General features: G+C 39.1%; 1 protein-coding gene across 3 annotated transcripts in view; it reads left to right on the forward strand.

Moving 5' to 3' along the window:
• TXNRD1 (thioredoxin reductase 1) overlaps positions 1–23,616 on the forward strand; it is a 39,339-nt gene that overhangs the window by 7,935 nt on the left and 7,788 nt on the right. For all 3 annotated transcript variants that reach the window (XM_085049652.1, XM_085049650.1, XM_085049651.1), the window contains exons 2-12: positions 6,290–6,399; positions 8,554–8,679; positions 11,907–11,979; positions 12,094–12,213; positions 12,983–13,125; positions 13,240–13,355; positions 14,750–14,975; positions 17,093–17,185; positions 18,884–18,960; positions 20,612–20,768; positions 22,825–22,932. In XM_085049652.1, the coding sequence (XP_084905778.1) occupies positions 8,587–8,679; positions 11,907–11,979; positions 12,094–12,213; positions 12,983–13,125; positions 13,240–13,355; positions 14,750–14,975; positions 17,093–17,185; positions 18,884–18,960; positions 20,612–20,768; positions 22,825–22,932 (1,206 nt within the window). In that variant the 5' untranslated portion in view covers positions 6,290–6,399; positions 8,554–8,586. The remainder of the gene's footprint in view (positions 1–6,289; positions 6,400–8,553; positions 8,680–11,906; positions 11,980–12,093; positions 12,214–12,982; positions 13,126–13,239; positions 13,356–14,749; positions 14,976–17,092; positions 17,186–18,883; positions 18,961–20,611; positions 20,769–22,824; positions 22,933–23,616) is intronic.

Consider the following 23,616-nt stretch of genomic DNA (forward strand, 5'->3'; position numbering starts at 1 on the left):
TGCACAGCCTGACACAAAGCAAGCACTTCTCGGTAGTTCTGGCTCCCAGGTGTGATGTATTTGTTGTTTTGCACTCATCCTTCCCAACTGTTTCCAGCCAGACCTTTGTCAGGGCGTTGTGCCAGGGCCGTGTGCATGGGGTTGGTTTGTTGGATCCCTTTGATGGCAGGAGAGGTTGGAGAGCAGGGAGTGACCTGTTAGGCTGTGCTGCTTCCCTCACCTCACAGAAATGCTGTGTCATTGTTTGCTGGGCTGCGACAAGCAGGATTAAATTGTTCCGCTCAAGTCCTTTTGTCTTTCAAAGACAAGAAACTTTGATTACTCCCGATTAAAATAAGTGGGTTTTTTCCTCATCTCTTAAAAAAGCCCCACTTGGGGGAAAAAAATCACAGGTTTCTGAGCCAAGTTCCCAAGTACTTTCCTGGGTGTTGTCTTTGCCTTAAACTTCATGCTCTTACTGGGAGATTACCTGCAAAGAGCTTGTTTTCCTACAACCATGTTCAATTTTAATACTGGGTTGTTTGACAAAAGAATCTGATCTTGTGCGAGTTGTTTTCCACCATTTTTTATGTTCTCTATGACTCAAATGCAAGCCTGATTACAAAGAAATGTGTGGGAATGAATAAATGGCTTTAGTTGTGGTGGAAACAATAAAGGCATGGCCCGTGGCAGTAAGGACTAATGAATGGCAGCAGCACCAGGAGATCCTGTTCCATCCCTGCTGAGTGCTGTTTTACCTCTCTGGCCTCAGGTGCCACACTTATTCAAGTGAGGCCAGTGATGCTTCCTCCTTGTGTCTGAGAGTTGTTTATTTACTGACCAGGGGAAGAAAAAGGCAGCATGAGAGTATTAATCACAGTTTCTGGGAAGCACAGGTTTGTGTTGGCCGCAGGAATTTCCAAGAAGAAAAGTCAGGAAGCTTGGCTTTTTCAGGTCACCCCAAATAAAGGGTGAGCTGGTATGGATGGCACTGTGAGCATGATACACTTACAGGTAGTTATACCAGAACTCAGCTTCCTTTCTTTTGATTTGGATTTGACAAAGCAATATACTAATACAGGTGAATCCAAAAGCAACAGTGACTTTTGAAGGAAATAGGCAAAAATCTCTGTTAAATTACTGGTATTGTAAGATGGTATTTTCCATAAAGATTGCATATAAATCGTTATATGAGATATTGTAGCTTTTACCACAGTTCCAGAGGCAAAGAAGTTTTATGTTAAGTTTTTCATAACCTACTTAATTTAGTTCACAATGAAATAAAATGGAAGGTGAAGGTGGTCAAAGATACATAATTTGAGATTGACTGCCTTTTGTTGAGGAAGGGAGAATCTGAAATCTGCTTTTGTTAAATTTGTACAGCTTGTTCTGTTAAAGCCAACAGAGTTTGTATTGTAGATATTCTAGAAATACTTGAGGTCAGCATGTGATGTTACACTCACAGAAAACATCCCCATTAGTGCTAATTAGAGCAACCTCACTGATTCCTGTATGGTTTACTGTAAACAATTACATAAGAAATGAGGAATGCTGGAGACTTTCAAGGGCAAGTACCCTCTGTCTGATACTACTGAGGAGCTTCTGTGGGTGAGAGCATTACTAGGAAAGTGTGTGAGAAAGCCCAAGTCTTGTTGGAGTGGGATTTAAACTTCTATAATTATTATGGCAGAAACATGTCTTATAGGACTTCTTACAGCAAACCAAGGAGTACAATGATGTCCCTGTTGAAATCTGTAAAGTAAAATATTTTTTTCGTAAAGCGGTTGGACTTTGTGGTAGCTGTATGAGTACTTAGAACAGCAAAAGGAAACAAATGCCTGGAAGGAGGAATTACTTCTTTTGCTAGGAACTAGAAGCTGAGACCAGTTTCAGAACCTCTATTTTCAGACTAAGAGGATGAGACAGGTTGTAAGTTTGAGTGGCTGATTGTTAGAGAAGGAGGTGTTTGAGTGTTGAGTTTCTTGCCCTAGGCTCTTCTTGGACACAAAGGTGGTGGTTTGCAGCCCTCCAAACACAGTGCTGACCTATCTTGAGTAGAAAGCAGATTGGAGGATGTTGTTGAGTCAGTCCCCAGATGTAAATTGGAAAATTAAGCTGAAAGAGTGACTTTTGTCACTTAATGCTTTTGTTTGAGTGGGAACTTTTCCACTGTGAATAGAGAGCTTTGATTCAGGCAATCAGATGGATGTCAGTTAAAATTTTGTCTTTCATTTGATCTAACGTTCATCATTCCTCTCTCATTATTTCTTCTTTGGTTTGTCTTGGTTTTGTAATTCCTGTCCTGCTATGCAGAGTTTAGATTAACAGTTCTCAGTAGACTTTTACTGTCCTTTGAGAATACCATGCTAAGGGGCTTTCTGCCAGTTTCTGCCCTTTTCATATAGTAATTGCATTTGTTTGGCTGAGAATGATGTGTGGGTTTTTTTGCCTCTGGCTTAGAGAATGCAACACTTACCTTGGAAAGTTCCCAGAAGAAAGTTTGTATCTATAAGTTTTGGCACTCTTGGAATTTACTTTAAATGCTTTTTATACTCAAATAGTTGTGGTAGAAACAAAGAATTTATATTTTCATGAAAGAAATAGATGTTTTGGAGTAATACTATGTACTACAGTCAGGACTACACTAACAGAAATCTGACAAATTAGAGCCCTTGCTTCAGCTATTTGCAAAGTTCAGTTATTCCACATTATGCCTTGAGGTTGATCCCTTATTTCAAGCGATCCCTTATTTAAATGGAGGTTTTAAGGTCTTAGGTATTAAAAGGGCATTAACAAGAATACAATTAAAATTGAAGGCTTTTGCAACAACACACTGGATAAATATAAGCAGTAACATAGTTTGGAGAACTTCTGATTTCTTAGGAAAATGCACTTTACTCTTCTGTTTGTCAAGTCTTAAAGCTCGGTGGGTTTTGGACTTGAGAGCCCAGCTGGCATCTCAGCCCCACTCACTCCTCCCTGGTGGGATGGGCAGAAAATTGCAAGAGTGAAAGTGAGAGAACTCATGGCTGGGACAAAGACAGCTTAATAGGTAAAGCAAATGATGCCATGCCAGCAAAGCTGCAGCCTTCCAGTTCCTCTCAGTTGTGTCAGTTCAGCAAGGCAGCCTCTCAGTGTGCATGTGTGATATGATCCAGGTGGAGGTGTCTATTTTAAAGGCTTGGGGTTTTTGCCTGGTAATCTGAATGATGTAATGGCTCTGTTGTCGTCACTACCAAGTGTTTGAGTTTGTGCAATAGAAGGAAAACCTGAAAATTTCCCTGCCTAAAAAGCTCACTTGGACAGAAGGTAAACATTCATTGTCATATGAAATAGCCTGTACTTCCCCAATGCCAGAAGAGAGGGCTCTAAAGCAAGTTACATGCTTGCTTAGAAACATTACAAATTTAAAGGTGTCTTCTGAACTCCTGGAGTATAGACAACTATTTTTTAAATTATAGTTTGTCAAAAATGTGAAGTTCCTTCTTGTTGGTAATGTTAATCTGTGTAATACAGAAAATCTACATAAATCAATGGACACTTTTGCCTTGAAGTGCCACTTCTAGACCTTCAAAGTGAGTTGTTGAAGGGCAAGTGTTTTCCATGGGTGCCCATGTCCTGCCTCTGCAGCTGGTGGGATCCCTGGATCTTTTTTGCAGGGTGAGGCAATTCTTATCCTGGAGCAGTTCTGCTTACAAAGCTGGTCTGTGTTCTTGGGTTGGGCTGGTACTGTTCCCACCTGATCAAAGCCTTTTAAAGCCAATTGTGCCTTTTTTCCACCGCAGAAGTTACGCAACCAACAGTCAAAAGTTCAGAGGCCTCGGTGCCAGGGAGGACTTTGGTTTGTGAGGAAGCTCACTCCCAATAAGGAAGGATATGGATTAAAAATACCATAGTTGTTTCACTGTATTATCTCTGCTCAAGAAGCAAGGCTAAAAAGCTGGGGATTTTTTTTGGTTTAACAAGGGCTGAGAAAAACTGGTAGTTTTGTCATTATTAGCAAGAGGTGCTGCTGTGTCCTCTTATTCTCTACTGGTCTGGGAATGCCTTTCTCCCGTGGTACCACCACAGGATGGTTTCCTGAGCTGGCTGAGCTTGTTAGACTGGTAGGAAACTGTCCACAACTTTTCTTCTCCTGGGTTAGTTTTCTCCAAGGCTAATGAGTTGATTTAGCTCATGCACGGGTCTGATGTCTGCCAGAACTGGTTCCAAGTATGCAGACAGCAAGAAAGAAAAAAAACACAGTGTGGCGGAAGAGAATAGATTTGTCCCCATTTTTAGTATTGATTGGTTAGATCAATTCACCCCATGTCAAGGAGCACTCAGCAGGTCCTAGAGAAGGTGCCACTCAACAGCCACCACCTCCTAGACTGGGATTAACAACACCAAAAGATGGTGGCAGTGCAGGGCAAGAGCCTCACTGGGCTTTCCTGCAGTGCTGTGAGTTGCTACAGGCTTGCTGAAGTAATGCAGATCTGTACCAGGCAAAGTCATCCTCATGACCCTGTCTCTGAGGGTTCTCCAGAGCAGATCCATGGCTCAGCTTCTCTTTAGCAGTCTCACTCTGCTGATTCATTCTGGAAAGTATTGATTATTCACCAGGACTGTGGGTTAGTGCAATCGCTGTTAATGGATGGATTTTTATGGAGAGCAAGCTGGTGACACACAGAGCACTTTCTGCTTTGTCATCCTGCTTCTGGCAAGTTGCCCAAACCAGCAAGGGAGAGGCCCCCAGCAGCAGAGCCAGCCAACATCCAAACCCTTTCAAGTCTCTGCCAGGGGCTGTGGTTGCCTTTGGGTTTTGAGGCTATTGCTAAAACTTGGCACCTCTGGCACAGATCTACCTGAAAATAATTAGAGCTATTCATATTAATTCCTGTGTTGTCTAATGACTAGATTTTTACCTCACTGAAGACACAAGTTTAGGTGAACATTCCTGAGATTGTTCAAACTTGCAGGAATAAAATACTCCATCAGTTGCTTCAAGTACACACAGGACTGTAGCTTTAATATAATATAATGAAGCAAAAAATTGTCTTTTGTGAAGGTTGTGAAATGATCCTTTGTGAAGGCTGCTCAAAACCTGTGTTCTTGCTTTTCTTTTTTTACATGGGTATGTTCCCCAACTAGAATAGGAAAAGTATTATCTATCACTAATAGTACTGTTAACTGTTGCATAACAATTCTGAACTTTAAACCCCTTAACCACCATCACCAAAATACTCTTCCCTATACCTTTGTGAGATAAAGGAATTTTAACACCAAGTTTCAGAGAAGAAGTCAAAGATGACAAGATTACAGACCAGTTTTCAATGACTGCCTTTTTTCATTTGTGTGTGTGTGAATGCTTTTCAGGTTTGTGGGCTCAGTGCCCAAGGGTTGTATACATAGCATTCAGCATGGCTGTTTCTCTAAATACAGGCACATGTCAGGGTTTGCTAATTAATGCTGGTTGTGCACTGCAAAGTATGTATGTGATTAAGTACAAACAACTGTGTACTGACCCATTTATTGGAAATTAAGCATAACATAATTTAGAGTTATGTGGAGGAAGGCAGAGATGATAATGGATTCCAATCAACTGCTAAATTTCCCACTTTTTTCTTTTTAGATGTCACATCAAATAAAGTTTCACTGTGTGTAAATATGTTTTGTTTTTTTCTTTTCACTAATATGCTTTAACTTTTATATTGGAGATACATATATACACCCATGTGTATATATGTGTATATATGTGTGTGTGTATATATGTGTGCATACATATATATCCACGTGTGTGTGTGTGTGTGTGTGTATACAAAGATCAGCTATGACCAGTGGGAAAACTAATCTTTTCAAGTGTTTTGAATACATTTATCAATATATGGAACTAAAGAAGTTTCTGCAAAACTAATTGCAGGAGAAAACTAAAAAAATTAATTCAGTTTTAAAAGTATGAGATTTTAAATGTCACTTTCTGGGCAAGAAAGCTAAAAATCATCACTTTCCTTTAAGACTGAAGCTTCAGGCTTATCCAGGGGAAATATTTCCTTACTTTGATCCAAGCATATTGTTAGATCGGCAAAAAGTTCAGAAATCTCGGCCAGCTCTCGCATGGGATTTTATTCAACAGGAAAATATCGCAAGTCATCCTAACGTTGCAAATGAGTCACAAGTCGCCTTAGGAAACACTGCCCTGGGACAGACATGCCACAGATGAGGAAGCGATGAAGCCGCCAGGCCACTCCCCCAGACAGTTTCTCTCGAGGAGCACAGCCTTCATAAAGGATTCCTCTCCCGACACTTGGTGATTTTATCCTTTATTTCACAGGGGGAGCCCCGAAGCTGCGAGAAGGGCAGCGCGAAGCAGCGGCAGAAACTTCCCAGCCAGTTGTTTCTGTACGGGAGAAGCAAATAGGAGATGATGAGAGAACTTTAAAGGTAGGGGGAGATATATTTTAAACTCTGTAATTCAGTTTTGATGTTGAACAATAATCAGAATGTAGACTTTCTTGTAAAATTGTAGCTCATGGGTGAAGAGTGCAGGAGATCTGTTCTCAGGATGGGATCATGATCATGAACAAGTTGCCCAGAAAATGGGATGCAGAGCTTGTCAAGAGCCTGGCTGCTTTGGAAAAGGGTTCTAGGAGGAAGTGATGAAGGTTGTAATCTACTTTGTCTAATCTGAATTTTTCATATGTTTTCATAAACAGTTATTGTGAAGAAAAAATGAAAAACGAACGAAACAGTAGGGAATAAAAACTGGTTTCTTAATCCGTGTGAAAACATAAAGCATTTTTCTTAAAAGGAGGGAAAAAAGTAGCATGATATAAATAGTGATCTAAGCAAATCAGTAGCTGGTGTGGTTTCTCTATATGCATCATGAAGATATGCTTCTTGGTAGCTGGGTCTGATGACTGTGGGGGAGTTAATCTGCCCTTGTGCTTCACACCATCCTCTTGGCACTAAGCAAACAAGGTGTGCTTTGGGAAAGAATGGCACCCTTCCTCTCATTTTACATCTCTAAATACAAATGAAGTGAAGCTGCATATCATAGTACAATATATGCCCCTTTGCTCTGATTGCAGTAGGAAGTTTGATCCTGGCTAATGGTTGTGTTAGAAAAATAGAAAAAAGGGAACCAAGCACAAAGTAGATTCAGTGGCAGGGGTGGATATTGGAGTGGTGGAGGAGGAGGACAAAAAGAAGTAGAATGAGGTATTTTTTGATGTCTCCACAGCAGCCACAGGGCTTTTCTAAGTTTTGTTTCTACTATTAACATGCTGCCTGGGGTTATGAAATACTACTACAATCCAACCTTCTGCAGGCAGATGCACAGCCGGAATTTCTGCTGCCACTGCTGTGTAATCTGTCCATGGGATGGATAGGGGATTTTTGTCAGTGGGATGGCTGCTCTGGCAGCAGTCAGTAGGGTAGACATAGTTATAGAGAGGGACTAATTAGACCTCAGAGGAAGGCGACAGAGGGGGAATAACCTCAGAGGAAGGCAACAGTAGAATAGGTTGAGCACAAAGGGCTGTTTAATGCAAAACAAAATTAAGATGAAAAGACAAGGGAAACTTCTTTGGGCTCTTTTCTTTCCTTTGATTTGCCACAACTATTCCAGTAGTACTGAATCAAGTCCTACCAAGTTAGGCAGACAGAAACACATATTTGTAAAGTGGCAGAGTATGGATTTCTTAATTTATGGGTTTGTTCTTAAAAGCTTTTCATTACTTTAGTTAATGTTCACTGATTTACATCAGCTAAGGAATCTTATTTTTCCTCACTTCAGATCTTGTCCTGCAATTTGAGAGGCATTAAGAATATTGCCACAACTCCAAAAGGTTGAAGGTCTGAAGTCCTCGTAAATTGGAGTTTTACCATTTTAAAAAGTGTATATGAAGACAATACCATGTTCTTTAAGGCCTAAGCTGTCAAAATCCATTTTAGGACTAATGGGTAGTTTTTCTGTGGTAGTAGTTGGGATAAAAAAAAAATCTTTTGTGAAACCATAGTGGTCACACTTGATCCATTTGATGCCAAAGTTACACTAAACCAAAGCAATGATAAACATTGACATATTACAAAAATGCAGTTTTCAGAAATGGTTCTCTTCATTCAGTTCTGTTCAATCTGTTGATAAGGCTAGTAATTATTGTGGATTAGTACAGTGTTGCATAGGCTGGTTGTATTTTCCTATAAATATATGCAGGAGGAGGGGAAAAACACTAATTAGGAAAGTCCAGGGCAGATGAAAAGAATAGAATAAATTAATGGAATGCTTGTGTCAGCAGCATCCTGGAGTACAGTATGAGGAGGCACTGGAGTTGCATTTTTGTGGAGGACAAAGCTCTGCAAGGATGCCCAGTGCTCCAATGAACAGGAAAATCTAGAGTTCAGTATCTGACAGGTATAGAGCTATTCACGGATGGATTAAGAAGATGAAATTTAAAGCTAATTAAAAGCAGAGCTCAGAAAATTCAGATGCAATTATGTTCCCTTATCACAATATTTGCTAATGAAAATATGAATTTTTGAAGACTGTGGGTAATGTTCCAATATTTCCTATTACTTTCTGCTTTCTCTGTTCAGGAACATAAGGAAGAAGACAATCCTGAGAAAACAATGGAAATGAATGGACTTACACCAGTGCCACATTCCTATGACTATGATCTCATTGTCATTGGTGGAGGCTCAGGTGGTCTGGCAGCTGCCAAGGTATGAGGGGGAAAATACAGAATTCTACTTTCCTTTTAATTAGGTGGGTGACATCCTCTGTGTCTTGGATTTGGGTATCTTTAACACTGTAGGGGCACAGAATTTCTGCCTGATCAGTGAAATTTCTTTTGAGGTTAGTGCCAATTGCACAATATTCTTTTCTCTGTATTCTGAAGAAGGAGAACAAGGTATACTCCTTAATATTCCTTAATAGTCCTTACTACCATGAAACTTGGTCCCTGCTAATGAGAAATGATGCTGTTGGAAAACAGCAGGTAGATATCTTAATAGTGTTTATTAGTAGTTGAATTTAAACTCAATTCATAAATGAAAAGATTTTCAAAACTATTCAAAATTAACATCAGGAGGTATCTATTTCTTTGTGAAAGACCTGTCTTTTCAGACATTTCTTGAAAAAGGGGGAGTCAGTGATTTTTGAGCTTATATAGTTGCATAAATGAAGATTTTGCCTATATTTAAGCAGAGTTATGGTCTCACCCTTCATTTCTAGGGTCTGGTATTTCCTGCCTGTAGCCAGATAAATTATGGGGTTTGGTTAGGATAATACTATTAGAAGCATAACTGGAATTAATGAAAAGAGTCCATGGTGGTATAAAATATACCAGCTATTACAGTTGTCGTTATCCCAAATATTTTAAACTTGCCAAAATTTAATATAAGCCAGTAGCTCTCCTTTACCTCAGTAGTCAGGCAAGACTGACAGTTGTGTCTCTTCTGTCTGTGTTAGGATTAACAATTTAGAAGTGAATTGAGTATTCCTATAAATAAAACTACTTTGTTGCTCAAGACCTGGAGGTGGATTATTCCTCCAGTCAGGGGGCATTTCTTTTGTTCTCGAGGAGTAGAGGAGGTCATGGTGGAGTGAAAGAAAATAATGAGAAAATATTTTAGCATAGCACTTGATTCACACTGAACCCTGGTCTCTTAGAAGTACTTCTGTTCTAATGGAAATGTGCAGGGCTGAGTGATGGATTGTAGGTCCAGTGTCTTTTTTTGGTTTTTTACTGCTTTCCTATCAACAGGGGCACTGTTGTCATGGTGTAGGACTGAGGATTGCAGGTAAGATCTACAAAAATTCTGAGAACCACAAAGAGAAGCAAACACTGGTTTTCAGAGGATGGAGATGCTCTGGGACAGGAGAGAGTAACAAGAGGAAAACAGAGTTTGCAGTAATGCAAAGAGTTTGCAGTAACAAGAAGCCAGCTGGTAAATTTTCCATAAGGAGACAAATGGCTTTGTTCTATACAGGTGCTACGTTGTGAAGCTACAGCAGTGATGTTTCTTGCATCATTTTTCAGTTGTAGGACAGAAAAGGTGTGCAATGGAAGGATAAACTGCCTTGTTCCTTCAGCTCAGTGGATAAAGTGTATTGATTCTTAGTGTTCTCAACTGATTGTTGAGTAGAGCAGGAGACTATAGATCAATAAAGTCAACATCACTGTCAGTAAATGTGTGTATTTCAAATCAGTTTCACATGGTTGAAGTGAAGTTGTTTTACACACATCAACCTCTGAATTTTACTCAGTTTGTTCAATGTTTTTTGATGAATCAACTAACAGTGCTTTAAAAAAACCCAAGCCAAAACAGAAGAAACCCCCAGCTACACAGCTCTCATATGAAGTTCTACATATCTATGCTCAGGTTTAGAGCAGCTTAACTAAACTGGTTAAATGTGTGCTCTTCACTTTGACACATGCAGCTTTGTGTACACATCTTGCTCTCTACACTGTGCTCAGAGCTTGCTGCTTTGGAGGTTTATCTCCACAGTGAGAGCTAACCCTGCCAGGCTCTCTTGGTACAGCAGATTCAGCTCAGTGCCAAGCCCCTGCTCTCAGTTCACACAGAGCAGCTCCAGCCCTAAGCAGCCTTGCTGTGCTCCTGCAGCTCTGCACTGAGCCCTGTAAGGTTTGAGAGCCTACAGGGCAGGTTTGTGGCTGTGGGCAAATCCCTCAGCAGGAGTGGTTGTATCTGTGTGTGATCTCTGCTGAGGTGGCAATGCCGTGCTGGGCTGTGTCATGTGAGTGTGTAGCTGAGTGGAGCTTGGGAATCCATGCATTCTACTCAGCTAGCCCTGGTAAAGCTCTTTGGAGCAGTGTTTAAGAGCTGTCATTATAAAGGAGCTTTAATGACATGTCTCAGTTCAGTCCCTAAGTGCCTTTCTGAAGAACTTTCTCAGAGGTGCTGCTGATGGATAGAAATTAGCTTCTTGGTTCAGCCTAGATCTTTATTGGAAGTGGAAATCCAGCACAGGAGTAGTTTCCAAAGGTGTCTATAGCCTGCATTATTTGAAGTATGATTTGCATTTTACATGAAGTAAACCACATTTAAAATTGGAATTCTGATTGTCAGCTATTTGGATTAACAAGTATTACTGGTAGCAGAATGCTAAAGGCTGTCCAGTTCCTCCCACACCAAACCCATGGCCTTAGAGTAATATCATGTGCCTATAGTTGTTATTGCTTACATGTCTAAGAACTCATCATATGATGCCAGCATAGTTCTGGCTACTCCAAGTAGCAAAGTCATTTTACTTCATCTCATGGGAGGAATCTGTCATTGTTGTTTCTCAGCTTCACAGAGCTTCCCTAAGTAATTTTCCATGGTGGCAGTTACCACTGTTGATTTTTGCCTTTTTCTTAAAAAGCATGATGGGAGCAATGAAATCAGTGTATAGTTCTCAGTATCATCATTTACAGGCATTAATTGTAGATTTCCTAATGAAACTTCTTAGGGGAAATATAGAACCATAGAGTCGTTAAGGTTGTCATGCTTGTGACTGCTTATGTCATTGTCTAATGTGGTTTCAAACAAATGTTGGAGAAACCATCTTTGAAGGGAAATCTGGGTTAATTAGGAATTTATTAAGTATGTTAAAAGTAAATGGGCATGTTGGGAAATAGTCTGGACAAACTGACAGGATGGAGGAGTGAAGAGGAGGTTGGACTCAGAGTCTCCTGTGTAGCAGCTGGTGCCATGCTGTTGTGTAGCAGGATGAATGCCTTTTTTTCCTTCCTTTCATCTTCTTTTTCCTACTGAATGCACAGATGATTTCAGAAGATTAATGACTGTCTGTCTGTTCCCTTGCAAATCATTCATTGTTACTTAATTAAAAGTCACAAAGCTTTTCAGCAATGCATGATGTTATCGTCTACTCCAAATTTAACCCCTAATATTTAGATATGTGTCTTATTTAATTTGTTTTGCAGGAGGCTGCCAAATATGGAAAGAAAGTGATGGTGCTGGACTTTGTCACACCTACACCTCAGGGAAGCTCATGGGGTAAATTTCTCTTCACTGCAACCCTGATATAAAGGAGGTTTACTCAGAGACTCATTCTCATGTTTGAAATCTGCCACACTGATCTGAAAACCACATTCTGTTCCTTTCTCTCAGGTCTTGGAGGAACATGTGTAAACGTGGGCTGTATACCTAAAAAATTGATGCACCAGGCAGCTTTACTGGGACAAGCCTTGCAAGATTCACGCAAATTTGGATGGCAGTTTACAGAAGATGGTAAGGAAGGACACTTTTTTCAGTTTTGTCGTTTGCACTGAAAATCCTGAGGTGGTTCTCCTACTCAGTTGCTTGTTGAACTGAAGCATGTGCTGGCTTTAACAATGTGAGGCAACTTCAGGGAGATTATCCTTAAATTGAAGCATTTTTCAAGTCTAAAGCCATGGGTCTTATTGCCTCCATGTCTGATTTCTTAACAGCTTCTGATCATGTTAGTAATTGATGAGACTGTTGTGTGAATAAAAGCAGTAAGATACTCCTCCATTTCTGAATGTTCCACAACATTTAATGGAATATCCCAAAATACTGCCTGACAGAAACTTCTTATTGCTTCAAGCAAGGATTTCTTTTCCCTAAGTGTGTCGCTACCATGTAAAAAGACAGATTTTATTTTTTATGGCATGGTTATAGGATTATGATTTATTTAGGCTGTAATCCTGTAGTGGAGAGCATGCAGAGGCAACTCTCAGAGATTGTCTTCATTTGTTTACCAATGTCACCTGCTCACAGTATCTGTCAATATAAACTTGTCAATAATGCATTAGGTCTTAATTTTCAATGTTTTAAGTCATACCTGTTGACCTCTCATGTTGTCTGTGCTCATGTAATTGTTTGAATTTCAGTAGATTTACCCTGAAATAAAACAAACAAAAGAAGACAAACCAATAAGACCAGGTCATGAAAAGAATCTGTTTTAGAATACAAGTTTCACCATGGAAAAAGAAAACCTCAGAGTAAAAGATGAACCTTTCTCTTTTGTTTCTGACAGTCCAACACAACTGGATGACGATGACAGAATCTGTTCAGAATTACATTGGTTCACTGAACTGGGGCTATCGGGTTACCCTGAGGGACACGAAGGTCACGTATGAGAATGCATATGGAGAATTCGTTGGGCCACACACAATTAAGGTACTCCAGAGCCATTGTTTGCTGTGTCTTCCTGCAGTGCTTTCTGAATGGTTTTCAAATAGAATAATTTTTCCCAGGTAAAACACTCACTTTTCACTAACACTTTGTCTGCAGGCAACAAACAAAAAAGGAGTTGAGAAGCTGTACACGGCTGAGAGATTTATCATTGCCACTGGTGAACGACCACGTTACCTGGGTGTACCTGGAGACAAGGAGCACTGCATTAGCAGGTAAAAGCTGGGAAAAATATAAATTACACACATTCCTCATGTGTGAATGATTCCCCATACTGAGGAGCACAGTCTGCTTGGAAGAAACCTCTGTACTCAGATATCAGGGAAAGTGCGAAGAGCATAGCTGGTGACATTATGAAGTTGGTAGAAATCTGTCTTCATGCATTGGGGCAGTCTTGAAACTCAGCACAATTTTTTTTTCCAGCTACTCAGGGAAGATAACCTTTGAAAAAACTGGTTTCAAGTGTCTGGTTAATTGCTAAGGCCAAGCAGGAATGTTATATGAAGATAAAATGTGGTTTTGTATCACAGTAACTTTTAAGTTACTTGATGTAGAAACAGAGGTTGGAATTACAGGCTGGCAAACATATAGCAATGAAATAAGTAAGTGGCATAATCCCTCTGAAACCAAAACACCATGTGGTATGTTTCCTTTCTAATAAGTAGCAATGAAATTAAAGATAACAGATAATACAGCCTGTGAAGTGGTGATTTAAAGTAACTTCAAGGTGGAGGAGTCAGGAATTCCAGAGTTACATACTATCACATTGAGGCTGTCTGTGTAACCTTCACTGAGTTCCTTGGGATATAGGAGCTATGCTACAGCCTTTAATTGCATTTGATTTCACCACCCTGACAAAAGGACACTTATTTTAGATTTAAACCTTTGGAGAATTGTAGTGCCAAACTCTAAGTGTCTGCTGAGTAAGTGTGGTGCCTCCATGAGTCCTGGCTTTGTAGAAAACCCCTGGTTTTATAGCCTAGGTCCAAAGTGTGGTAGAACTGATGCAGCTTGATGAAGCAGTTGAAAGAAATGAAAAGCAGGCAAAGGAGCATGTTTTCCATAATTTTGTACTTCTATCTTTGCCTGCTGCTGTGTTTTGCATTCATGTGGTTTGTTGTCTGTGTATATCTGACACTGTGTATAATGCTCTAGCAGAAGGATAAGTCTTCAAAGTGATGATGGTGTTTTTCTCTTAAAGCTGAACCCCTTCCTCTTTTCGTTCTCAGGAGCTAAAATTTGCAGCAAAATATTCAAAGCAAGATTCAGAGGGGGAAAAAAAAGTACCTACATTTTTTAACAATTGTCCTAAATATCTGTTAGAAAACCCTCCACATTTTTGTGGCGCGTCAGAGTTTTCATGGTCCTTTTTTTTTTTTTTTTTGGTATGTGTACTCCTAAATATAACTTTTTAATCTGTCAGATATTGATCTTGTATTCTAGATAAGCTTCTAAAAAAATTCAGCAAGTTTTCTTTTAGTGAGCAGGAAAAGGAATAAAGTTCTATTCTTACAGAAAAAAATAGATAAATATAAAGCACAAGGCAATCTTCTGACTGCCTCTAACTTTCTTTTCCTTTTTTCCTCCTTTTTCATTTTTTTTTTTCCAGTGATGATCTTTTCTCTCTGTCTTACTGCCCAGGGAAAACCCTGGTGGTTGGAGCTTCCTATGTTGCCTTGGAATGTGCAGGATTTCTTGCAGGCCTTGGATTAGATGTCACTGTAATGGTGAGATCCATTCTCTTAAGAGGATTTGACCAGGATATGGCAAACAAAATTGGAGAATATATGAAAGAACATGGAGTCAGCTTCATTAGGGAGTTTGTGCCAATCAAGGTAAGCTCAAAGTGACTAAATTTGATTGGGATATACCCATCATAGTGTTTTAAGATGTAAATTATTTTAATGACTACAAAGCTGAACTTGCATTACTGTATCTGCTGTAATATAGAATGGGTTTATTTTTGTTTTAAACTAAGTCCATGAATCTTAATAAATTGAAAGGTATAATTTAATCTTAGTATTAAAATTCTGTGAGATTACAAAATCAATTGTTCTTATCAGAATTAGCTGGGTTATTATATGTTACACTGAAAATGTTACACCTGCTTATCCTGGTTCTGCAAATGTTGAATATACTTAAATTCAGCAGTTGTCCTGAAATCTGTGAAACTTCTTGCAGGCCCATAATTAAGCAGATTCATAATTTCCTCTAAGATCAGGGTTCAGTGCATCACAAGAAGTCACATTTTTCATTGCCAGTTTTCAAATTCTCAGCCAGCAAATACTGGATTTATATGCCAAGGATTAGTGGACTATCCAGAAAAGTAAATGGGCTTTAGAAGTATCCATCTGTATCCTTTACTTGGCAGAGTCCTTAAATATTTGCTCAATTTTTGTTGAATTCAGTAGAAGTGCTTGTGCAGCTAGATACATACATGTATAGGCACGTGGATAGGCACGTTCAGGTTAAATTTAAATCAGATTAGAAGTTCTGCAGCTTTTCTAATATTAAGTTGCCCTATCAAAGACTTCAGAGGGGGCTAACAGTATTTTCCTTTATGGTTTTTTTCCACAATGGTCCTTAATTATTTTGAAATAGCAAATCACATTAAGCAATTTTAATTTGGTGTTAAACCAGCATGTTACCATGTTTAACACTTTGGGGATTAAAACATTAAATTCAGTGAAGACTGTTCATTTCCACTCTTAGCACTGTCAAGAGCAGCTTTAAAAATGTTCTTGCCAGTTCCCACTGTGGGTCTGAGCATGTCCTCCAGAATGAGAGCTGCTGTGAGAAGTCAAAATGGCTTTTTCAAGGAACTTCGTTTTTATGCACGTTTTTGTTGCATAAATCCCATGCTGTATGAAAAGTAGGGATGATTGTCTATCTTCTGTTTCAGACACAGCTTTCTGTAAGCTCTAGTGGGGGATGAGAAAGAAGGAAGCTGTTTTTACAAGCAGATCATTTCAACTAAATGGCAAGCAGGCTCCTCCAGAGCCTCCAGGCTCCTCCTGTGATGAGCAGTCCATTGCCAGAGTCACAAAATGCACTTCTGTGTATTTTACACTGTTCCTTCACTATATGTCTTTGATTTGAATGAGGATAAAATATATGGCCCTTTTTCTAGTTGAGAATATCCTTCAACCTAAGTTGCTGGATAGGCTTTTAGCAGGTTTTCTCATCTCTTTTGTGTTTGAAGTTATGTATGTTGCACTTATTAAAACCCTTGGTTGAGGTGTTTGAAGGAAAAAGAGGAATTATTATAAATAATGCTGCCTTTGAACAGGAGCAGTTTAGCACAGTGATCCTTTAAGGTTGGTAGGAGGGCACAAAAAGTTGGCTTTTTTATATTAAAAAAAAGAGGTCAGGAATAAAAACTTGGTCACAAACTTTACTTTGCTGCCTCTAAATACTGAACATGAAGTAGGAATAATGGTGTTGTTGAAAAGTACCTTTTTCTCTGTAGGATGAGCACTAAAATTTCCCAGAATTATGTGAAGTGTTGACACTTCCATGTCTCATGTATGCACTGCTAAGGGCTCTCAATGGCAGTGGCTTCCCATGAGTGGAAGAAACGATGGCAGCAGTTGGAGAGAATGTCTGATGGTGTTTCCAGGCCTTTTAAGAGTTTCTTTCCCACTCATCTCCTCTGTCCCCAGTGGGTACAACAGGTCGTGTGGTGGGCTTGGGCAGGAACTTAGCCATCAGCCCACTCTTATAAACAGAAATGAGGTTTTGTTGTGTTGGTCATAAGAATAAATGCAGGGACATAAAATACTAAAATATGCAAGTAGAAATGTAAAGAATCTTTAGAATAAATGCTTAATTTTAGGTCATGGTTAAAACACTCTCAATGATATGTGGTGGGAAAAATATGCATTTGTATATTTTTATTTGAAACTAAACTTTTTTTTCTTTTTTACCCCATGCAATCTCCAAAATGGTGTAGATTGAGAAGGTTCAGGAAGGAACTCCTGGAATTCTGAAAGTTACAGCCAAGTCCACAACGGGGAACCAGCTAATTGAAGGGGAATACAATACTGTGAGTCCTGTCTGTATGCATGAAGAATGTGAAATAGCCTTTCACTTAATATTGAGATTTTGGAGGGTATTTTTATCCACACTTCAGATTTTTAAAAATTATTTTAGTCATTACGATATGCTAATCACACACAATAAGCAGATAATTAATCTGGAAAAAAAAAAGTCCCAAGTCATTATACCTTGCCAAATCAGTTTGCATGCTTTTGAAACCTGGTTCTTAGCTTAGGGATGTAGATGAGCTTGGTCATGTGGAATCAATTGCAGGATTTTTTTCCCAGTGGGCTATTTGTAATAAATTATAAGTAATGATTTATAATAGCTTTCATAGTAATTAAGGCATGTTTTGTAGTTAGCACAAAGCAATGGTCTGTTCAGGAGTTAAACAAATGGGTGAGATGTCATCTCAAGACCTGTTGGTGACACATCTTCACAAAAACAACTAATGCCCCATGGCAGGTCTGTCAGGAAACTTCATTACAGACTTAAAACAGTAAAATTGCAGTGTGCAGGTATGGCATTGTATGCTTGATTGACTGTTTCCATCACACCTCACCCCACCCATTTTCATAGGCCTTGATGCTAAAAGGACAAAAAAAAGGCTGTGGATAGAATATTTGGAACTATACAGAATGCATAAAGACAGGTTTTTGCCAGCCTGGGACTTCAGACTGCAAATCCTGTGTGCCACTGACCTCATTTACCTGTACAGTGCATCAGTCATCCCCTAACAAGGACATGTCTCAGTGCATCTGGGAGCCAGCAGTGTGAGACACCTTAACAATGGCAGCAGAGCACAGGATTTTAATACATACACCATAATAATGAAAGCTTTTTAGCAAGGAAGGCAATACCATCCATTCATTAAGGAAACTTCTTATTTTTTGTTGCTACATCTTCCACTGAAATGCTGTCACTCCTCATAGAAACTGTGACCTGTAGGTGCTGCATTTTAAGACCTTCAGCTCTGAAGATTAGGTGTGTTTGGTTATCTGCAAGACTTGAAAGAGATCTCAGGATTCCTTCAGGAGAGTTCTTAGCTGTTATATGAGAAGCATTATATAGTTACCTGGGCAGTTTTCCAATTTGTCCAAATTGTAGCAATTTTCCTTGTAGGAGCAAAAGTTGGAACTTGGTTTGCTAGTTAAGGTAGCAGAGTTGATAGGATGAGTAAGAATTCGGCCTGGTCTGAACAAATGTTCAAACAAATAATATTCAAAAAATAATGTTCTTAGATAGTGAGTTGGCTGAGAGCCTATATAAGTAAATTATATTTCTGATTTTAAAATACTATTTTATGGTATTTTTATTTGCTTAAGAGAGCCCTTTCCTTATGGAGCATTTTGAGGTCACCTGCTCTGGTAAGGGTATGGGATAACACTTTGATATAAAACTGGAATTAAATAAAAAGTTCATTTAGAATGTTTATTAAGAATAAATATTTGTTTAGAACATTCTTGAGGTATTTTTCTAGGGAAAGCTATTTGACTGCTTTTAATCTTAGGTTTAAAACCTGATATTGTTAGTTCATGGTGCAGCTTGTCTTAAACTCTGTGAATGTACAATGGGTAACAAATATTTTCATCTTACTGTGACCAAGCCTTGGATACTGATCTCTAGTATATATTGAAGATAATAGCCAAAGGAAAATACACTTTTGAGGTTTTAAAAATTAGTAATGTGCATTGCTGTTTTGCAGGTGTTGCTAGCAATTGGACGAGATCCATGCACGAGAAAAATTGGTTTGGACAAAGTTGGAGTGAAGATCAATGAAAAGTAAGGACAGATTTCTGAGTGCCACTCACTGCTGAGCTTGTGTCGTGTACTGCTACAATTCTAGTGGAGCAGAGACATAAAAAAAAAAATTTGGATGAAAAATTTTGCAGGAAAAATTTGTCTCCTGATTGTATACACTGAGATGGGACACTATGTAGCAGATAGCAGTGTTTTCTCCCACAGTACTGCCACATTTGCTTTTTTTGTTGCTGAAATGTCAATTTCTAATTCCTGGCAGAAAAAAGTGTTCCACTCATTCCAGGTTCACTGGTCTGTCTTATCTTCTTCCAGTTGCAGGATTTCTAGGATCTGTCAGCTGTTCCTTGTACTCTCTTTGTCTTGTCTCCTTGCTTTTATCACCTCTTGGGGCAGAAATCTGCCTGTTTGTTCATACAGGCTTTTAGAGCAGTGAGTTTTGTTCATGTTTTAATGTAAATGCCACTATATGTTATTTTGAAAGATAAGGTTCAAGTAGCATTCTTTGAACTCACAGGTGAAGTTCTTGATGTGTTTTAGGTTTTGGAGGAATTTATTTCTTGTCTTGAAGCAACCCTTGGAAACAATCTGTGTCTCCTGTAGAAGAGTATTGGATGTTTAATGTAGTGAGGTTGTTGCACCAGGGAGTGGAGCTATCAGTAACATTTTTGATATTGGTAACTGAAGCATCTTCTAGGCAAGTGGGTCCTCAAAGATCTTCCCTTTGAAGAAAAGACAAGGGACCATGAACTTGACCAGTGCAGAGTTTTTATACATGAATGCAGTAATTGATGTTATCAAAGGGAGCAGTTCTGATAATCCAAATAAGTGGAAATTTTGGTCCACGCAAAATGCACAGACCCATGTTGGTTATTAGAAGAGTACACATCTTTCTGATGTCAGGACACATATTACTAGCTAAGTAGAATGAACTATAAAATGATTAACATAAACTGTATAATTGTTAACAAGTGCAAAATTGAGGAAGTTGAATTTTTAATATGGGAATTGCCACAGGTCTCTCTAGTTACTGTGTGACTGTTTCTGTGTCTGTCTGATTAGGTTTCCCTGTTACATGTTTCCTGTGGTGATTACTGCACATTCTCATTTATTGATGAAGTAGGAAATATTAATAATTAAAAACTTCCATTAGCTCAGTGCACTTTCAGCTAAAATGCTTGCTGGCTGTCCCATAGGTAAGGTGTGTAAGAGCCTGACCTGTCTCTGTGTAGGAGCCTGAAGGATAAGTTTCTATAAACAGCTTCAGCCACTGGACTGAAATTTCAGTAGTGGAAAAATTGTTTTGTCCTACAAGTGGAGTGGGAAGATGTCTCTTCCTATCATTCCTGAAAGTTGCCAGGACACAGCTCAGCTGGTGGAGGAGGGTGTTTCAGGAGAGGGTTTATGCCTCACCTCAGTAATTCAGGAGACGGATCACAACTCCTCAGGCTGCTTCCTCATCCAGTGTGTGAATTCCTGTCATTTTGGTCCAATTTGCCCTACTTTATAATCCTGCTCAGGACTGTGAGGTTATGAATATGAATTCTTTCCCTCATACTTCACACACAAGTCTTTCTCTTAAACCTAAGGGGCCTAACTCCTGCAAGCTTATTTACACCTCCAGTCTTCACCAGCAGAACACTTAGATCTTTTTTCTTGTTAATTCCAATTGCAGAACAGGAAAAATCCCTGTCAATGATGAGGAGCAGACAAACGTGCCCTACATCTATGCCATTGGAGATATCCTGCAGGACAAGCTGGAACTCACACCTGTGGCAATCCAAGCAGGAAGGCTGTTAGTTCGGAGGCTTTATGCTGGGGCAACCACAAAGGTAAGGAATCCATTGCCACAAAACACTGGCACTGCTCTGCTTCTAGGTGCACAGTGCAAGTCTGCTTGTTTATGGAAAACTCAGTAGAATTTTAAGGATTAGCTTTGATGATCATTTTAATTCTCCCCTGGCAAAGATATTACTGCAGATGTGTTCTGCTAATTTTGTAGGATGAAATTAATACCTTATGGATTAAGCAGTAGTTTCTTTTTTTTTCCTATTAAGAGGGTTTATTTTTCTCTCAGAGTATAATGATAATGAAATTAACAGAGATCAATCATTTAACTTGTTTTTAATTCTACTGCCTTCCCTAAAAGTCAGTAATCTTTCCCATCCTGTTGAGTGCTTTAATACCAATTCAAAGACAGTTTATGAAACCTACCTTCAGATCCTAAATAGAGTGTAATAGGAGTTTGTGATGCTCTTAATTTTCAATGCTATTTCCACTAATTTTATTCACTTCTCATCTGTATGTTTTCAAGGCAATACACATTCCTAATCATAACTGAATATGGACACAAAGGAAAATCAGATGTACCAATAACTCAGCACATATTTTTACCTGAATAGCTGAATTAATGGATTCAGTGTTTATGTTTCACACTAGTGCAGTTCTGGGCTTCAGCCAGGTTATGGCTGTTCAAATGGGAGTAATATGGGTACTCATTTATACCTTGTGTTTAAACCAGGAGGAGAGTGCCTTTAAAGAGCTGCTGTACTGATGTGGGTGCTTGTCTCACCTTCATAACCATATGGCATGACCATAAAGGCTTTTCTCTTTCAGAGCCTGCTGTATTCATAGCCAGTTCAACTATCAGCCAGATTTAGGGCTTGATTGAGTTGTTTTATTTTACGTTGGCAGGTATTGCAGGAACAGAATCCTGAATCGGTGTGCATAATGCTGAATTAGCCAGGCAAGGTTTAAGAAACTGTAGCAGAAGCCAGATTTTTTTTATTCCTGCAATGCAATGGATATGTCTTAATTTACATTTTATGCCAGATAAGTCTCTCCAGGTACAAAAATCCTTATGCTGCCAAAGGAGGCATCATCTTATTCAGTGAATCCAAGAAATGAGTAACTATTTAATGGGAGTGGCTTACATTGCCTTTGTAACAAATCTGGAAAAGGCGATTGAAATGTAATGAGGCGTCATGGATAGGTGGGGAAGGAATACTAATCAGCGTCTGAGTTGATCCCCAGTCACAAAGGAAATTAATTAGAGTTGAAATAAGCAGAAAATAAAATTGCTAGAAATGAAATAGAGCTGACCAGCATGCTAAGCTGCTATGGCAGAATGACTCATTTGGTGGATATGGGAAGAGCAGTGGATGTTTGTTTATTTTGAGTCTAGTAAAGGTTTTTGGCTCTGTCTCTCATAACATTGTCACAGCCAAATGGATGCATTGCAGGCTGGGTCAGTGGGCAGTGAGGTGGGCTGAAAACCAGGGCTGTGAGCAGCAGGACAAAGACCTGCTGAAGGCTGGACATAGCTCCAGTGCTGTTTAACATCTCAGCTAATGGATCTGGATGGTGAGAACAAGTGCACCCTCAAAAAGTTTGGAAATGATACAAAACTGGGAGAAGTGGCAAGTTTTTGCTGTCCACCCAGTTGGGTGTACTTCATGTCTTTGGTTCTTTGGCATCACCTAGGCCACAGCTGATGAAAAATGAGTTTTGAATGTAGTGGTGCCTTTGCAGCATCCCCAGCTAAAAATAGCATGCTTTGTAGAAGTGGTTGAACAGGCTACTTTTTATCTCCAGTTGGACCTGTGATCTGGTGCATTTTTAAAATGGAGCATTGAATTTCCTTTTCCATTTAATCTGTGCATATTAACGTTAGTGCAGCTTTAAAATGTCTTTTTGTTCTTGTTCTAATTAACACCTCTGGAGTGGACAAACACAAAACTGTACCTTAATTTAAGACAATTTACAAAAGCAAAAGAGCTTTCAGAATTGTGAATAATTGAGCTTTTCTTCGTGTATTTCAGCCTGCTGTGTGCTGGTTTTATTACTGATGTTGTGTGGGTTTTTTGTTTTGTTTTGAATGCCATACAGTGTGACTATGTGAATGTTCCAACTACTGTATTTACTCCTTTGGAGTATGGAGCCTGTGGGTACTCTGAAGAGACCGCAGTGGAGAAGTTTGGGGAGGACAACATTGAGGTAAATGCCTTAATTTCATCTGGGTTTTAGTTTTCCAATTTGTAATTTAAAATAATGTTAAGAATCAAAACAGCATTTTGTGCTCTGATGTAAGGGCAGGAGGTGAGTAGGTACATTTTTTGTCTTCCTTGGCTGTTATAAAAATAATCCTCAATTCCAATAGCTCTAATTGCAGATATGTTCTATTTTTGGCAAACAGGGGCTTAAAGGTGGAATATTTGAAAAAAAGAGAGAGAAAGGGTTTCTTTGTGTCTGCAAATATTTCAGGATAAATTTAACACATTGGGTATGTGCTGGAAGCAATACACTGGTTTTAATGTCAAAGTGGAGCTTTTGTACCTACAGCATGGCAAATTCCTTGCCATAGTGATTTTTACTTTATAAAGCCAAATGTTATGCTCATTCTTCCTGTTTACTTTGAGTGTACAAAGAAGCATGTGCTTAATTTTACTCAAGTGAGTAATTCCTTTTCATTCCCTGCAATTGCTGGTCAGGAGTGAAATTAGACATATATAAACACTTAGTGCCTGAGTCTGTTCTTCCAAAATACTGTACTGACCACACTACTAGAAAGTATCAGTGGAGGAGATCTCACAATAAACTGAACTTTTATGCCCTGCAAATATCACCTGAGGAGCATTATCTGCAGAAAAAACCAGATAAGTGGTAGCTCATTAAGCTGAG

The sequence above is a fragment of the Lichenostomus cassidix genome, chromosome 1Ab (genome assembly GCF_008360975.1).
Source record: "Lichenostomus cassidix isolate B80296 chromosome 1Ab, HeHo_3.0, whole genome shotgun sequence".
Taxonomy (NCBI): Eukaryota; Metazoa; Chordata; class Aves; order Passeriformes; family Meliphagidae; genus Lichenostomus; species Lichenostomus cassidix.